This window comes from Plectropomus leopardus, chromosome 14, assembly GCF_008729295.1.
Source record: "Plectropomus leopardus isolate mb chromosome 14, YSFRI_Pleo_2.0, whole genome shotgun sequence".
Taxonomy (NCBI): Eukaryota; Metazoa; Chordata; class Actinopteri; order Perciformes; family Serranidae; genus Plectropomus; species Plectropomus leopardus.
Window position 1 is genome coordinate 7,867,736 of NC_056476.1, and position 15,183 is coordinate 7,882,918.

Sequence of the window (15,183 nt, forward strand, 5' to 3'; positions counted from 1 at the left end):
AAACATCAGATTCAAACTCTATTCGAACACAACACCAGCTAGCTGGTACACATGGCTGGAGAGATGGAAACCTGGGAAAAAAATGAATAAATGTACACGACAGTAAACAAATTGGAACGCACTGGTGTATATTAGAGCTAAGTCACGTCAACAGTTACAGCAAATAAATTTGCTGTAACAGTTTGTGGTAGGTTATCTAATGAAGATTACTGTAACATTTCATTACACATAATTCCATGATTTTTCCAAGAATATTTTTTCCAAGGACGGAGGCCAAAAATCAACATGCAATTCTTGGCAAACACCAATAAGTTTCCCAAAATGTTGAACTATTCCTTCAAATGATACACACATAACATGCCTGTTTAACTGTAGCAAAACATCTGCTATATAATCTGGTGGACACACTTATCTGCACTTCTTCACACTTTCATGTATGTATGTATGTATATTTTGGATGGGTGGTCCCAGCTGGAGCCGACCTCCCTGCCTTCAGCCCTGCACTGTTGGTTCCAGGCATTAGTCAGTGATCTACTGTACGCGTGCCAACGAGCTCTGCTGTAATGCGCGGACCTTTTTAATATTTCTGTGGCCGTGCTTTGGGTCCCGACCCAGTCTCTGGATACTACACTGGTAAAGAATGCTCGAGAATAGAGTCTTTTTGTTTCCCTCCAGACGGAAACACTTAACACATGCTCATGCCGCTGCACCCACATGCAACAGAAAAGGGAGTGTGGCCTGTAAGGCAATACACCGACCGAGTGTTAGTGAGCGTAGTTCACACTGTCACACACTTATGAGCAGGATTTCATGCTATATTTACTAGATTTAATGTATAATTTTGAGTTTTTAACAGAAATAATCCACACTACAACACGCATTTCCTGACTACAGGCACTCAAAATGTATCCTGCTGCTATAGAAAAAGTAAAAGTTGTGTCCAGGCTTCAGGCTGTCTTAGAGATGGTGTCATACATGAGCACATTTCCATGTCTTTCCTCAGTTTAATCACAGAGTTGGAGCCGCGAGCTCAAGTTTCCTCCCTCATCACCTCAGAGAGAGAGCGAGGCCTGGTGTTAGCCCAGTCCTGCCACCAGCTGACGGGAAATGTTTATTTTTAATAATAATTCTACAACAGTGAGGCCTAACACTATTTGTATAAATTATAACTAAGTGGTTTGGCCTGGAGGTAATCCGCGATGTGCTACTGGAGAGTGATTACAGCCTCTGCAAAAATATACTGTTAGTGATAATTGGTCGATGAGAAAGTGGATCTTCTGTCTGTGGGGACTCTCAGACACGTACGGCGGCTTTGTTGAGTGAGCTGACAGTCAAATAGCTGTCATAGTTGGTTGCTGTTGATGGCATGCAATTTGGCAACCATTTTATTGTGACAGAGAGTTATCTGGAAATTCATGTGGACCTACTCCCAGGGGACACACCCAAAAAGCATGCAGGCACAAAGGCATACAATTTCAGTGTGTGTGGGTGTGTGCATGTGTGTGTGTGGGTGTGTGGGGGGTGAAGAGGGCATAGCTACTGTACAAGGATAGCTGTGACTGTTGAACAACAGCCAACGTAGGATTTCCAACTGTCACTAGGCGGCCTCTCACCGTGCGCTCACTCACACCTCGCAGCAGATCAACTTTATATCCGCTGTAAAGCTGTCGACTCGCCGTAAACAGAGCGAGTGGCAACCACTTTCCCCTGCACCTGCACTGTCTCACAGTCCTGTCACAAGGCAGGCAGAGGAGGAGGGAGCGTGGCAGCACGACTGTCTTTAGTTAGTCAGCAAAGTTTTACATTTGTTTTATAACAGCTGCACTCTTCTCCAGTGTGAGGTGCAGTGTGTGATAAGACAGGTTCAGTGCTGCAGGATATTTCTGCAGGCTGCTGACAGACACAACGGCTGCTTTAAAAGCATCCAAACTTGTAACGCTTTCAGCTTTCCTGCCACCAGACCACCGTGCCAACAGACCAGTTTAAATAAACAGACATGACTCATATTGTTTCACTACAGATGCAGTTCACACCAGTGATGGGTGTAATCATATTACATTTGTCAGTCAAACATTTACCAGTATGTCGTTATTTATGTTACATATGTTCCTTAATTATCTGTAAAATGGGCAGATACAAAATGAGACGGACCGACAACATTAACGCCATCTAGCGCACCCGAGGAGAGGCTCTTCAGCCTGCGTAGTTCTGTGCCGACTGTCAGACAACTTGTTGCTCCAAAAATGATGTGAGGATCTCCTCCTCTTTAGATATACTAAGCACATCAGTTAGGCTGGACTAGTCTGCTAGAAAGCCATGGTTTGGTGAGCTAGTGACTAAAGTGTGTTAAATGCAGTTTTACGCCATTTAAACTTGTTTCTTTTTTCCTTTTAAGTATGTCATTATCTAATGGTGATTTTGTACTATGCAGTGTTAGAAAGGCCAACCTCTTTTATAGCCTACTTGTTTCTTCCTTTCCTTGTTTTGTGCTGATAGAAAGGCATATGTAAGGTAGTATGCTACATTATTGTTAACTGGCTACGATTTGTGATGATGTTGCAAAGTGACGTAAAAGTAATTTTTAAAAGTATCGAGTAATGTTCAATAAATAACTTTTTGAGAAACTAGCCTAACACTAGTTCCCACTTACATCTTTTCCTCAGCAGCTTTTTTGATGCCCTTAAGGGTTTAATATGCAGGATTGTCAGTTACTGTTGGTAAACATGCTTGTCAGTGATAGTGAAAGTAAAAGCCAACTGCAGTAATTTCGTTTGACATTTTACCACGCTACATTTGCATCTTTTTGGCACTGCATCTCTTTGAAGCCTGCTGCTTGGTACCTGGTCACTACATTTTCATAAAGCCCGACCTCACGTGAGTGCTGTGGCGGCGCATGCCTGCAAACATCCTGAACACAGAAAATAAGAATAAAATAAGAAAATAAAGGCAGAGGGCCAAGTCTCTCCAGAAAAATAAACTACCACACTCTTCTCGTGCATCATAGGTTATGACTGAGAGACATTACTTCTGTACGAGTTTATTCATTGTTCTTTAGGAAAATCCTACATGGTATTTCTGTAATGTACTGTCATATGGAAGCTACAAAAACAGCAAATACCAGTTAAATCAATTCAATGTAGTGCATAGTGCTGCATTTATAAATGCTCATGCACATTTTGACATGGTGGACCTTCGTGGTGTTGGACACTGTCAGCTGGTTATGGACTGGCGATTTGTGCATTTCAACTTTTTCTTTCCATCACCATATTTTGAGTTCTAAAATTATTCTTATATTTTTTAATTTAGTGGCATCTACCTGTAACATTGCAGAACAGTGCCACTTCCCGTGTGCCAAGCGTGTTGGAGAGCTATGGTGGCCCATGTGAATGACCCTGTCCCGACCCGGTGTCTGATTTGTCCATTCTTGGCTACTGTAGAAACATCCTGGCAGACTCTGTGGAAGAGTCTGCTCCTTGTGTAGATATAAATGGCTGATTCTAATATAGTGAAACACAATGATCCTTAATTTCAGGTGATTAGGAATTTAGGAAAACGTAGTTAAGAGTATAACGCACAATTTCTGCCAATAGATGCCCCTAAATCCGACACACTGGACCCTAATCACTCAGCTATCTGCCTCTGAGTGTAGACAGAGAAATGACTCTTTCCCTGCACTCAGCAAACAGGAAGTCTGACATCACTGGTGCTCTATAGAAAATGTATGACTAATTCAGGACCTTTTTCTTGTCCTGTAGTTGGAAGTGAATGTTATGGATAACCTACCCTTCATTGCGGAAGATGGTCCGGAAGCAATCACCCAGACTCTTGTAGCTGTTGGGGTCGCTGGTTCCCCTTTGGATCTGGAACCTGCAATGATGAAGTTCAGATTAAATGTAAATATCACAGCACCTAGTTACATGTTACTTTAATAATTCAGTTTTCTTTGTTTTTATTGTCCTTATTGCATGTGTAAATTACGTTGTGACACCTGTGTGTAAAAAAAACATTCAGAACCAAATTTGATGTTATCATAAATGAGCTCATTTCCCTCCTTATTTCCCTCCCTTCTCCCTTTCATCCGCTGTTTTTTTCTCCTCTGCTAAGATGAGAGGCTCCTGCCACCAGGTCCCCCCAGCGCAGGGGAGAACTCAAACATTTATTTAACCCAACCGATCCAATTAGCCACCCAACTCCCTGGGACCAGACCTTTTGCAGCGAGCTTTTCAGCTACTAACATGCTAGTAAGCCAATTGTAACAGCTTTTTAGTTACGTGTAAATTTTTAATATGATGGAGCCAGTCGCAGGACTTTTTGTTGTATAGCAAACACGCTGGTACCTCCCTAATAAAGGCTGGTGAGCTGTGTGTAAATCTTTTACACGAGAGACCAGTTGGGGGTGAGAGAATGAATATAAATGGTGCCTGTTACAGATGAAGAGATAAGAGGAGATCTCATTATATACTGCCACATGGCTTAGACGCCAAACTCACCAAAAATATTAAAAGAAATTAGATTACACAGCTATTTTAGACCCAATGATTAGAAAATTTAAGAAAACACAGCTTTGACTGGTGTCTTTGTCTCAAACATGTAAATATAACAAAAACAGCATTTATATGTTATACTGTAAATATGTAAGTTTATACTTACATATTTACAGTATATATATACACATACATACACAAATGCTTTTATCCTTAATTAACCAAGTAACGGAAAATACTGACCAACTGTTTTATCTTCTTTCGGTACATCTGATATAACAATGAACTAGAGCTTGGAAGAAAATGCGATAGATGATAACTGGATAACTTTAATAACTTTCCTACTAGTAAAGAACATCAGGGGCTCTGAGGGTACAAACAGGCAGAAGTGAAGAGGAGGAGGGAAGAGGACAAGAGAAAGATTCCCTCCTCATATGGCTTCAACTGCCAGGTCACAAGGTCAGCAGTAAGTCGTCCATGCGGGTGCCTGATGGGGCCATAAAGGGCCCCCAGGTTCCAGTGGTGGGGGGGTTTAGTGGGGTGAGCGGCCTTTCATATCGCTAACAGATTAACATCTTAGAGGGGTGTCCCTCAAATCCTATTTGGTTTTTCCCAAATAGCTTGTAACCCGGTCCTGAAAACCAGTTAAACCAGCATAATAAATAGATGTCTGACACCATATTAAAGAGAAGAAGAAAAAGAAGGACTGGAGGTATGAGGGGATGGTGGAATAAGGGGTACGGAAGAGGGGGCAAAGACCCGGAAGATTTAAGACTACTGGGGCTTGTAAACATATTCAAATCGGGCTTAATTAAAGGCACATGATGCCGGGGTCAAGGATGGAGGGGACCCTGTCCACAGTCGCCCCCCCATCTCCTCTGCTCTGGCAGCCTCGACCCGAACCGGCCCTGAGAGAGTGGGGTTGGCAGGGCCGTGGTCCGGTTCCAGCCCCCTGACTCCACTCGTGACCCCGGGGTCGCCTCATTTCCTTATGGCCCTCTCCTACCCTGCCATAAAAGCCAGGGACCAAACAGCAAGGCCAAGGGAGTGGGAGATAATGGGGAGGACCAGAAGACGTTGTGGCAGCAGGGGGACGGACAGGCCTCTGGCGAGGAAGCTGCTAATGTCGCTTTTCACAGCAACAAACACCAGAAAATAAGACTCGAAACTTCAGTCAGTATGTTTACATAATGTTAGAAAAAGTTAAATTATTGTGTTAGTCCGACTCAACCTGAACTTCTGAAACACATGTAAACATGTTAGTCCGATTGAAATTGCACTCAATCGGATTTCTCAAAGTCGGACAAACACACTGACATAATCAGTCGGGAATCGAGCTACTCTTTCAAGGATACACCTCAGTCTGACCTGAACTGGCCTAGGCATAATGCACGTTGCATTCAAAACATGTTCAAAGCTCAATATTGATTGTTTGAGCTACCTTTTGTTAAGACCGCAAGATTCCATTTTTCACACTAAATATTGACTTCAGTCTGAAGAAGCGATTGTGGTCTGACTTTTTTGGTGTTTTAAAGCATTATATATGTTCTCTGTATTCTTTCTTTGCATCTTAATAAAGAAACTGAGAAATAAATATATGTATATCCTCAGCACAACTTTGTTAAAACAATAAATCTATGATGGACTGAGACTTTCGCACAGTACTGTATGTACGTGATGTGCCGGTTGTCTACCCCAAAGTTATTGTAAATAAGCATTATGATTTATTCTGTAGCATTGACCATAAAATAATATAGGTCTATAGTAACCACCTGAAACAGGGCATATCGCCTCCTACTGAGTTGGACATACTTTTGTCAATAAATCGATTCTCCCCCAGTGCTTGTATACTGGGACAAGGACAGTGGTCCAATTAAAGTGGCCTAATCGAGCTCTAACTGTAGCTTGACTTCGCTGTGCATGTAAACGTACTGAGTGAGTCCTGGTTCTGCTTAAGCAGATTTGTACAGACAAAAAGCTCTACTTTCTGTTAATAAGGCCTTGGTGAGTAAGGAGATATACTTGTTGGCTGAAGAATAGCACAAGATATCCACCACAGCTCTGGCAGAGTCCCTCGGCCTTGGAGTCAGCCATGCGGATCGTAAACTTCGCAGACAGAGGACCCACAGAAAAACCCTGGGGCTTCTTTAAACACATCGCCCGGAGCATCTCCCGTCAATCATCAGCGTACGGTAGTGGAGGTACAGTACACTCAGAGGTGATGAGATCTGTGAGTTCATCAAGAGCAACCCCCCCTTTCCTTTCCTACTCTTTCTCCCCGTGTTTGTGCTTTACAGGCCCAGAGCTGCCCAGGTGAGGGTGAAGGCGAGGGCAGGTTGGCGCTCCTGTGAATGAGACAGGGGTAAATAATCCCGAGGACCTCGCCCACCTGACCTCCACCGCCTATAAAAGTGCAAATTCTAGGCATCCACAAAGAAGTCAAAAAGGTAAATGAGGGCGGAGCAGCACGCCAGAGCCCCATTCTTTGTATTTTTATGGTCAGGAGCGCGGCGTTTGAGGGTCTTACAAAGCCGTGTCCGCTCCCAGACCCCGGTGGTAATGGGCTCGAACCAGGGACCAACAAGACGGGCTGTCACCTCGCAGAGGACGAGATGTTGAGGTGAGGCTCATTAATGATGGTGTTAAAAAAACACGCCTATGGCAGAGGGGTAGGGGGGTTTGATCAAAAGGCAAAGGCTTGATGGGCGTACTTTTAAAGGGGCAGGCCGTGCTTTTTAGGAGATCTCTTAAAAGTACGCCCTATTAAATGAGGGCACTTCTCAATAACTTTCTCAGTTTAAAACTTTAAAATTTAGGATCTAATAATGGTGATATTAAATCACATTTATAGCTATTTAGATGGCTCGACATATACATTAACACCATATATAAAGAAGTAATGACCTAATCTACTGCAGGTAGTTATCTTATGTTATTACACTGTAATATTTCAAATTTCGCCCAGTATGAACTTTGTGATTTATGTGTGTTGCTGTGTATTTGAAACGGTTGCTACAGTGAGAGCCTCGATCTACTCATGCCTTCCCTCTAGGAATGCCAAGAGTTCTGACGAAAAAGAAAAAAAGGGGGGGGACACAAAATATATGATTGAAGAAAAAGAAGAAGTGAATCACCGAGGGGAAAGGATGAAAGTTCGGCTATTTCTCATGTTAGATCTGAAGTGCATAAGACAATCCAGAAGGCAACATAAAAAGGGGAAATCTATTTTTTACAGCCAGACAATTAATTTTAATGAGCGGGACCATAAAGATGGTAGAAGTCCATTGCATTGGTACATGAGGTTAAGAGCGCTTTTCCGACCTAAATGGTCCAACATGGCGAGTGCGGCCAAACGTGACTATAGCCATCCAATCTCTGCTTCGGAGTGAAACCAGAAATAAAAAGGGTTTCCTTTGGATCTGATAGCTGCTTGTCTGACACAGTGGTTGTCAGAGCTGAGTGACTCTCACCAAGTAAAAAGTGTGCTGGGCAAATAAAAAGAGTATAAAACAAGAAGTATGACACTTGATGTCTGAGTATTTCAACTGTAGCACTCAAAATGCTGTTGTTGTTTTATTAACCCTTTGAAACCCGGAATGACATTAGTTTTCTTGTGCTGCCCTCAGAAGCCTTTCACATGAACTTAATCATTTAAACCTTTGAAACCTGAAAAAAGGTTCGATTTCTTTTTGAAAACATGGCTAAAAAGGCAACTTGGCAAGAGATGTCCCAAAAATTGCAAGAAATGAATACATTAAAAATACCTGAAAAACCAAGCAAACAGAAAAAAATCTTGTTTTGGGGGGCTGATTTTTCCTTATTAGTTGTTCAAATGACATCAGACTATTTTTGAAAATCAGTCTTTCAATTTGATTACACCTTTGGTATCCCATTGCTGGAGGGCAGCATACAGGATCCAGCATACCTGGCAAAAATTCACAATTGTTTATTATTGGTGTAAATATGGAAGTTCATTTGAGCCTCCCTTCAAAACAGCGCATTGATTGCCATGTCTTCAGGGCACTGATTGTTATTTTGTTGGCACAATTACCTTTTACTTTCTTCAAATTCGTTAGAAATAGCACATGCTATAATCTACATCTTGATAATAATGTTTCAACATCCAGCCACACAGAGGAAGTGTCATTTTTTACCCTTTCAATATATAAACCTTAAAATAACCTGAAATTAGAAGACTATATTAATTAAATAGGGTAAAATGTCCATAAAACAATATTTACAATTATTATTACAATTCTTAAATATTTTATCTACATATTTATTTTTTAACCATTTTTTTGGCCTTATTTCATTTCCCATCTTGTTAAATTTCAGATAATTTTCTTGTAATTTGTAACTTCGGCTAAAAGGGAAAGGCCCAATTTTTGATGAGATCCAGCTCTTGCTCTGTATTTTGCACATATTGTATGATGTTTTGGAGAAAGCATCTGCCAAACAAATGTAATGTAATAATGCTGATTTCAGCTGAACTCCATCCTGCATAATAACATCAAATAAAACCAAATACTGATAGATTGATTTGATGACAAAACTGTTAAAGTGAAAAGTGTTTGAGCGTGGCAGGAGGAGGCTAATAAAGACAGAGCTTTGGAGAGCGGAATAGGAAAATAAAGTCCAGGGGAAGAAGATGCAACATGGGAGCAGAGGGGAAGTGATAAACCTTTGGCGCTCGTGACACTGCAGGCTGCCAGAGCTTGATCTGGACCAGGCCAGGTTGGGTTTCACCAGCACCATACTGGACCCTGGGACAACCCGGGTTACAAAGCAGGCTGCGGTGTGGTGTTGATAAGGGAGTAAAAGTTCCTCTGGCTGTAAAAAGTGCTACGACATCCCTCTGTCACTCTGGATTCTTTCTCTCTCCGATAAAACTGACTCCTCTGAATCCCTATGGTGTGTTGGGACCAGTTTGCCGGTCCAGATGTCTGCTCTTATACTGTGACCTCTGTGACCTGAGATCAGACTGTGTTAGCGTGGAGGAGGAGAAAAAGAGCTGCATAAAACAGCACGAAGACAGACTGAGACTCAGATGTTTTGAGCATTACAAACCTCTGCTTGACTGACAGGTCACCCTATATGTTAGAGAGTAAATTTAGAAAGCTGCTAATGAAGTGGGGCAGATAGCTGGAAAAAATGAGCAGTCTTGCTGACATTTCCAGTAAGTGGTTGCACAACAGAAGGGATTTCTTGGGTGTTTAAAATCCTGATTGATGGTAATATACCTCTATTAATTCAAATGTAAAATTTTACCCACTATAAAGCAATAATATACCTAATAATAGCCGAACAATCAGGCTTATTTACATAGCACTAAAATCAGGATAAATTAAGTAATTTGCGCTGTTGAGCTGACCTTAATCACTGCAAGAGAAATTCCTTCAATGCGACAGCCCTAATTTCAGTGTAAGAGAAAGATGCAAAACAGGGAAAAAAAAAAACGAAAAAAAAAAAATGACAGATGATGACAGGCCAGACAAGCTAGGTCAGGACTTCCTGGTGATAGTCTGGTCCAGGCCAGAGACAGTAACAGCCACTTTGATGTGCAGAGAGGCTGCAGGATTTTGGAGGCTCCCCTGACAGCAGGTAACCACTGGCTATAACACAGTGCGCTCCAGACAGAAGACAACTGCACTGCATGCTTCCAGAGAGAAACCCGAGGGTCACCAATAATACACTGCATCATCGTGTCTAAGACGCCTGTCACAAGAGGCCGAGACGCTGAATGCCGCTGTGGGCGCCACCAAGCATACAGACACTAAAAACATATGAGACTTTACAGAGGCCGTTATTGGGTGATTATGGGGGATTTCAGCTCCCTGTCATAATCTATGTAAACACTTGTAACTAGATGTGTTTAAGTGTTTGAAGACACTTATTTAGACTGGAGCTAGAGTTGGGGATTGCTCATTTTTATTAATATAGATACTAATTATCAAGACCCCTTAATGATTCAAGTCTTTATTATCACTATCGATGCTTTTCTTCATTATTTGGTGGAAAGACGAGGTGACACAGAACTGATTTTGCTTTTATTGCTTAACATGTGACTGTTTCTTTAATATTCCGGGGAAAACAAATTCCTCTCCCAAACAACGATATCATTCAAGTTTCTTGCCAAAACTTAAATTCTTTTTCTTGATGTTACATTTGAACACATCATGATGACGTTTTATTTACCTTTGCCTAATAGTCATTTTGCTTTGCTGACCTTGAACACACACAACGAAACCTTATGCAACTTCGTTTACTTGCTAACTAGCTCTTATCCTGCCGATTTCAACTCAAAAGCTCAAACATTATTGATTTCTGAGTTTTGAAAAAAGCGGAACCGGGTCCTCAATAGAATCTGGTTTGGATCCCCTTCCCTAACTGGATCAGTATGATATTCTGTAAAGCAGACTGATGAGCAGAACATAGAAAAAAAACACTGCCCAACTACTCGTGGATGAAAAGGGATCTCAGCGAAATGCTGCCACTAGTGTTATCTTTCTCTGTCTTCTTTCTCCATTTAGCTTCCCTTTCATCATTTATCTGACATACATCTTTCTCGGACAAAACTACCACTCTGTCCTCAACTGGTATTACAGAGTAAGAACTATGGATAAAGACTTCAAGGCCAGTTCAGACAGTAGCTACATTTACTGGACGCCAACCAGATCCTTTACCTTAGATACAGTCATTTTAAGTGCAGCATGAGTGACGTGAAATATTATGGATCCAGTCAGTAATGCAGCCCTTTGGAAGCTGAAACCATGCAAAGGTTTATAAACAAGCTTTAAGATGTACAAGAGTGGAGCTAGGACTCTGAGGCAAAGTTTGAGCATATATGGGAAAAGTATAGTGTTGGTCTTTGCAATTCTGCACATGCCAGCAAACCTCTGGCCTGCAAACCTGGCACACGCCTCTAAAAATGTGAATAGTCATGATCTGCAGCCACGCCGACTGTGTGAATCCTTGTAATGACTGGTTTGTTGGTCTGTGAAAACTCGGAGGCAATGACAATCTTTTCCTCTTTCTTTTAAAAAAAAAAAAACACACCGGCATCCAGACTGCCAAAGTATCTTTAAAGACACAAAGAATAAGGAATCAAGCAGACAGAAACAACAAACATGCTGAGCAATGGCCACGAGACCATTGTGAACATATGAACAAAAGAGATTTCACATACTGCAGTCTTCTTGTGTCTCTGCTGCAGGTTTGTCCACAGGGCCATGGCAATTTTCACAAGGACGAAAGCATGACATGTGTGAATATGTGACAAGCGGAAGGGGCTGAAAAATTAAGCCAATGCGAAGGTGCAAAAAACTGCAATTTCATGAATGGCCAATTGAGGCTGGCTTCAGAGGCGAATCTTTCCTCATAACCACTTCTTACACAGAGATTGCGCTATAGGGCTAATACAAAGTTTTTTACAAGGGCTGTCCCAAAAACCATTTCCTGGGCCCTGGAGCTTCAACATTAATAAACAATCGGAGCTTCAGTCGGTGGGAGCCGGGGTTGTTTAGGGAGGAGGGGAAACGCTTTTGTACGCTTCATGGCTTCACTGTCAGGTGGAGAGAGACCATGCGCCTAAGTGGTGAAAGGGGATGGAGGAGGTGAGGGAGAGATGAGATCCTGATCCCCAACAGTTTCAGCACATCAAATGAGAGAGAGAAACCATGCGCCACGGAGCTTCAGTGTTAGCTTATGTGTAAGCTTATGTCAGACACACAGTGAAATGTAACTAATTTAGAACACTGAACAAACTGTTCTCATTATGCAAGATATTTTCTGTCACCTGCTCTGTGCTGCAAGAAACAGCTCCATGTGGGCGGAGCTGCAGGGGTGCTCACCTCACGGGCAACTCCAGTGCTGCTCACACTGACATAGAGATGGTTACTACCTCCCGTGGCGGCTTAAAGACTAAACCACTCTTTCCCCCCATTCTGTGATTGTACCTTATATACAGAACAGTGAGGTGGCATAACGGTGCGATATTCCCGCCCTGAACAGGCAGTGTAAAAGGGGCTATAGACACCAAACTTTACAGCAGAGATAAACATGTTTACAGTCAGGTACAGGTAGTCAATTCCTCTGTTCATGACAACTGTTCGAGGTTTTAAACAACTCACCCATTTACATTTTATAAAGGCCCAAAGTTAAAAAATCATAGTTAAGGACGGAACCGCTTTGAGTGACAGGCTCTCTGGCTATACTGTCCTTGGGTTCTCAGTTACAGCTGTCCCCCCGCAATGGACTAAAGGTCAAACTCAAAGCTTGGGATTCAACAAAGCAGTGGATGACATTACGGTGGCTATGTCTATTATATATTTACAGTCTGTGATTTGTACACATTACTGTTTAGTGCAGGGACCACGCCGAGCCATTGCATGTCTGTTCAACACGTCAAGTACAGATTATTACAAACTGCATCAAAAAAGCAGAAGAAGATTGTGGCTGTGCTTCAGGCACAGTAGTTACAAAGCGAGCTCAGATGTTTAAAGTTTGAATTACTTAAAACCAGAGACGTGCCATCTGAAACTGCCAAGCAACTGTGATGCCTGCATCCACTGCAACTCAGCCATCTACCGTTCAAATACAAGTCCGACAGCAACAACAATTTTTGCCTTGTTTACAAGTGCCTTCCAGAGTGGGAAAAAAGCGGCTTACAATTGGCTGGAAAAGTGTTGATGTAGGCGGGACAAAGGACATACAGACATGCATGTGTGAATTCTGAAAGTCTAAAATAAAGAGAGAGATGGGGCAGCAGGGGGCCAGCGCTGTAGTTGCAGCACAGTCAGGGTCTAGTGAAATGAAAGCACATAATGTCTCCACTCTGTAATTAGTGTACTGGAATGTGAACCCCTTCACTGATAATGATTACAGGTGCTCCGGTACGACACACATACTGACATGCACATGTGCACTTTATGTGTACCTATCTATTTCTGAGAACCCTTATGTTGTCGTCCATTTGTGACTGATAGTTACATCATCTTGCAGCAACATCTGTCACAACATTAAAAGTAATGGGTAAGCCTTTAAAAGTTTATTTATCTGGCATTTTACTTTATTAGTTGACCGTAAAGGCTGAAAAAAAAATAAATAACGTAGCAATTGCATCATACGCATCATATACTGCTCAGACCACCAGGATGCTCCATTTTTAAATTCCAAATTTCACAATAGTCAAGAATTGCTAAATTATCAAGTGAATTTGAGCATGGGATGATTTTCTGTGATATTTGCAACCATTTCAAACCAATGATTTTATTTGTTTAATTAAAAACATTTTCAGCAGAAGAGAGAGGCAGGTAGATGTCTGGGATTTTTAGTAGTTTGTGATGGAAAGTTGTCATTGTTTGTTCATTTATTTTTATTTTTCTACTCTTTTGGGATGAGAACTGACATACCATAACTTCTGACATACCATAGATACATGCCATAATTTTTTACACCTATTTTCTGTTTTGTTTTTTCCACTTGATTTTGTGATTTTGCTTGCATTTAGTTACAAAAAATGAATGACAGTCAACAGTGTCATTCACTAATTGCAAATCTGTGCGATAAGATAAACTTACACCAGCATGATGATCTGTGTAATGGCAGCAACAGAAAGTTTACTGATCCAATGGGGAGTTTGCACAGGCTGAATCCGAGTTGCTGTTTGAGCTCTTGAAAGTCCATGTGCTTGGCCATTTTTCTCAATTTTGCTTTGGGTTTCTTGATATAGATATGTCATGTTAGACAACCACAAAAAATAGTGGCTGCTTTCCACCTCTGCATTTGAATTGTATTGATTCAAGCATTAAAAAAAAACATTAAAAAAAAAAAAAGCGATACTTATGTGAATCATTTTTTTCCCCAGCCCTTATCTCATCAGACAAATAATTTAGTTGAGCCACATATTTCACACAGATGACTGGTATGAATAGAATGCCAATGGGTCTTTTCTTAATCCTGCTAAATATGCTGTTCTACTGGGCTCTACTCAGGCTTTACCTTTTGCACTGGACTCACCCCTGCTCGCATCATGCACTGACACGATGCACAGACTGAGCTCGGTTCATCCTGCATGCACGCTGCATGTGTTTTTGGCTTTACACTGTGAGTAAAGTCCTGCCCTGAAGCCTCACAGCGCCGGAGGGATTAGGAGCCGGCTTGACGACCACTGACCTGCCTGCTCCTTTACAAGGCAAGATCAGCTATCAGGCTGCCGCTGCTTTGTGCCCTGCTGTTTGAGGGTTGTGTCAGGGATTCCTCCAGAAGTGCACTGGGGTTCACCGAGCAGTTGGGGGCAAACAGAGGTGGGAGGGAGTGAAGCCTCTGGGCCATCCTCGGCGCTGTCACACGCCCCCCCCCCCCCAAAAAAAGGACTGGACGTCATCTGTCAAAGCCCTCATCAAAGATCACTTTCAAGCCCCCCGAGTGGGGCACACTTTCATGCGTGCTGTGACCAAATGGAGGTAGTGTTGCCATGGATACTGCCGCGAGCGAGGGCCAGTACCAGGTTTTTCTAATCAGGCTTGAAACCAGGCTACTGGCAGGCTTAGTGGTTTGCAATGACTCTGACAGCCATGTCATACAATACAATTTACAGAATTGCATAATTCAATACAAATCTCCTAAAACACATGTACAACAGGGATTTAAAACAAAACATTACATAATCGCTCAACAAACTACAAACTCAGAGGGAATG

General features: G+C 42.0%; 1 protein-coding gene across 1 annotated transcript in view; it reads right to left on the reverse strand.

Moving 5' to 3' along the window:
• Positions 1-15,183, reverse strand: part of slc25a21 (solute carrier family 25 member 21) — a 117,381-nt gene that overhangs the window by 22,458 nt on the left and 79,740 nt on the right. The window contains exon 4 of the mRNA XM_042501311.1: positions 3,784-3,867. Coding sequence (XP_042357245.1) covers positions 3,784-3,867 — 84 coding nt within the window. The remainder of the gene's footprint in view (positions 1-3,783; positions 3,868-15,183) is intronic.